Source organism: Eretmochelys imbricata, chromosome 2 (assembly GCF_965152235.1).
Source record: "Eretmochelys imbricata isolate rEreImb1 chromosome 2, rEreImb1.hap1, whole genome shotgun sequence".
NCBI classification, from domain to species: domain Eukaryota; kingdom Metazoa; phylum Chordata; order Testudines; family Cheloniidae; genus Eretmochelys; species Eretmochelys imbricata.
Window position 1 is genome coordinate 182975620 of NC_135573.1, and position 2140 is coordinate 182977759.

Genomic DNA, 2140 nt, shown 5'->3' on the forward strand with positions numbered 1-2140 from the left:
TGTTTAAAAAAATACAAATGTGCAGGGAGTTGATTATGACGATTAAACATAGTTTTACTCTTTATTTACTCGTACTAAATTTGCTTAGTTTAGTGATGATATAATGCATGTTTTGATGTTTTTATAATTTTGGCAGCTCGTTTTTTAAAAATACTAAATAGAAAAAACGTTTGCAAGTTATAAACATATTTTGTTAGAAAATTGTGTTGTGTATTTTATACATGTACGTGTGTATATACACAAGTGAAAGGTATGTGACGCTGTTTGTGTAAGTATACAAGCTTTACAAATGGAAACATTTAAACATTGTGCTGGCATTCTTTCAGGTAACTTAAGATTATAGAACCATGTTAACACTACCATTTGATGAGTCTGTTGTAATGCCAGAATCCCAGATGTGCAGAAAGTTTTCCAGAGAAAGTGAGGACCAAAAGCAAATTAAGAAGCCAGAAAGCTTTTCAAAGCAGATTGTACTCCGAGGAAAGAATATCAAAAGGGCCACTGGAGAAGACACAGAAAAAGAAGAGGAGGAAGAAGACAGAGAGGAGGAGGATGAGAATGGTTTGCCTAGAAGGAGGGGCCTTAGAAAAAAAAAGACAACCAAGATAAGAGTGGAAAGGGTCAAATTCAGGCGGCAAGAAGCCAATGCTAGAGAAAGGAACAGGATGCATGGCCTTAATGATGCTCTGGACAATTTAAGAAAAGTGGTCCCTTGTTATTCAAAAACACAAAAACTGTCTAAAATAGAAACTTTAAGACTAGCCAAAAACTATATTTGGGCTCTTTCTGAAATCCTGCGTATTGGCAAGAGACCTGACCTGCTCACGTTCGTCCAAAACTTGTGCAAGGGTCTATCCCAGCCAACTACAAACTTGGTGGCAGGATGCCTGCAGCTGAATGCCAGAAGTTTCTTGATGGGTCAGACGGGGGAAAGTGCCCATCACACAAGGTCACCATATTCCAGCTTCTATCCTCCCTATCACAGTCCTGAGCTCAGCACTCCCCCAGGGCACGGAACTCTTGACAATTCCAAGTCTATGAAACCCTACAATTACTGCAGTGCTTACGAATCTTTCTATGAAAGCACTTCCCCTGAGTGTGCCAGCCCACAGTTTGAAGGTCCCTTAAGTCCTCCCCCAATTAACTATAATGGGATATTTTCCCTGAAGCAAGAAGATGCCTTGGACTATGGCAAAAATTACAATTATGGCATGCATTACTGTGCAGTGCCACCCAGGGGTCCCCTTGGGCAGAGCTCCATGTTCAGGTTGCCTACCGAGAGCCACTTCCCTTATGACTTACATCTGCGCAGCCAGTCTCTCACCATGCAAGATGAATTAAATGCAGTTTTTCATAATTAATGAGGAAAATGAAAATAAACAGTGGTCATTCACCTCCCCGTCTAATTAAGACAAAGCAGATGCTTGTGCACTGCATAATGGGCACAACTCTATTTAACGTGTTTACTAGTTTCTAAAGTGTGTTTCAACTATTGTGGGAATTTTCTATGTACTAATAAATCCTTTTTCTTATACATATTTTTCCTTTTGTTTTTTTGTCTGTAAACACTGTGAAATTGTTTCTAACCAGAGACTTATTCTTTTTTTCCACCCTATTCGCTTGATTCATTGAACAGTGTGTCTAAACAATATAATTGACATAAACGCATACACACTGTCTAAAGTCAATGTCTGTTTCAATTGTACAGTAACTATACAAATGCATGTTATTAAAATCAGATGAGTAAAATGATGTATTTATAATTATTAGAAATTATATATTATGTATTTGAGAAGAACTGGATTTTAAAAAATTATTCCGAATTTTAAAAGAACTGTCCCTAAATTGAGATGGTCTTGCAAGATGCAGGGGAGTTAGTGCAGCAATATTTAAAGCTATGCAAAAAAATTATTTTCTTTGATGGGGGGGGGTTGTTTTGTTCTTGGGTAAGAAAAATATAGGTGATCACCTCTGAGAATTATTCCGCATAAAATTTGGAGTGTTTGCTGATAGGGGCTACATAACGTTTTCGAAGATGTTGTCAAAATTTTGCATCAGTTACTTTAACATAATAATACAATGGTATCAGCACTTTTTTGTATTATACTGACTTCAGATGTAAGGGTTTGTTATAAAAATG

The 2140-nt window shown here is 37.1% G+C and overlaps 1 protein-coding gene across 1 annotated transcript; it reads left to right on the forward strand.

Annotated features, from left to right (window-relative positions):
* The first annotated feature begins 347 nt into the window (after nt 1–347).
* On the forward strand, nt 348–1361 carry NEUROD6 (neuronal differentiation 6). The gene has a single exon (XM_077809244.1). The coding sequence runs from the start codon at nt 348–350 to the stop codon at nt 1359–1361; it is 1014 nt and encodes a 337-aa protein (XP_077665370.1).
* Nucleotides 1362–2140: the final 779 nt, after the last annotated feature.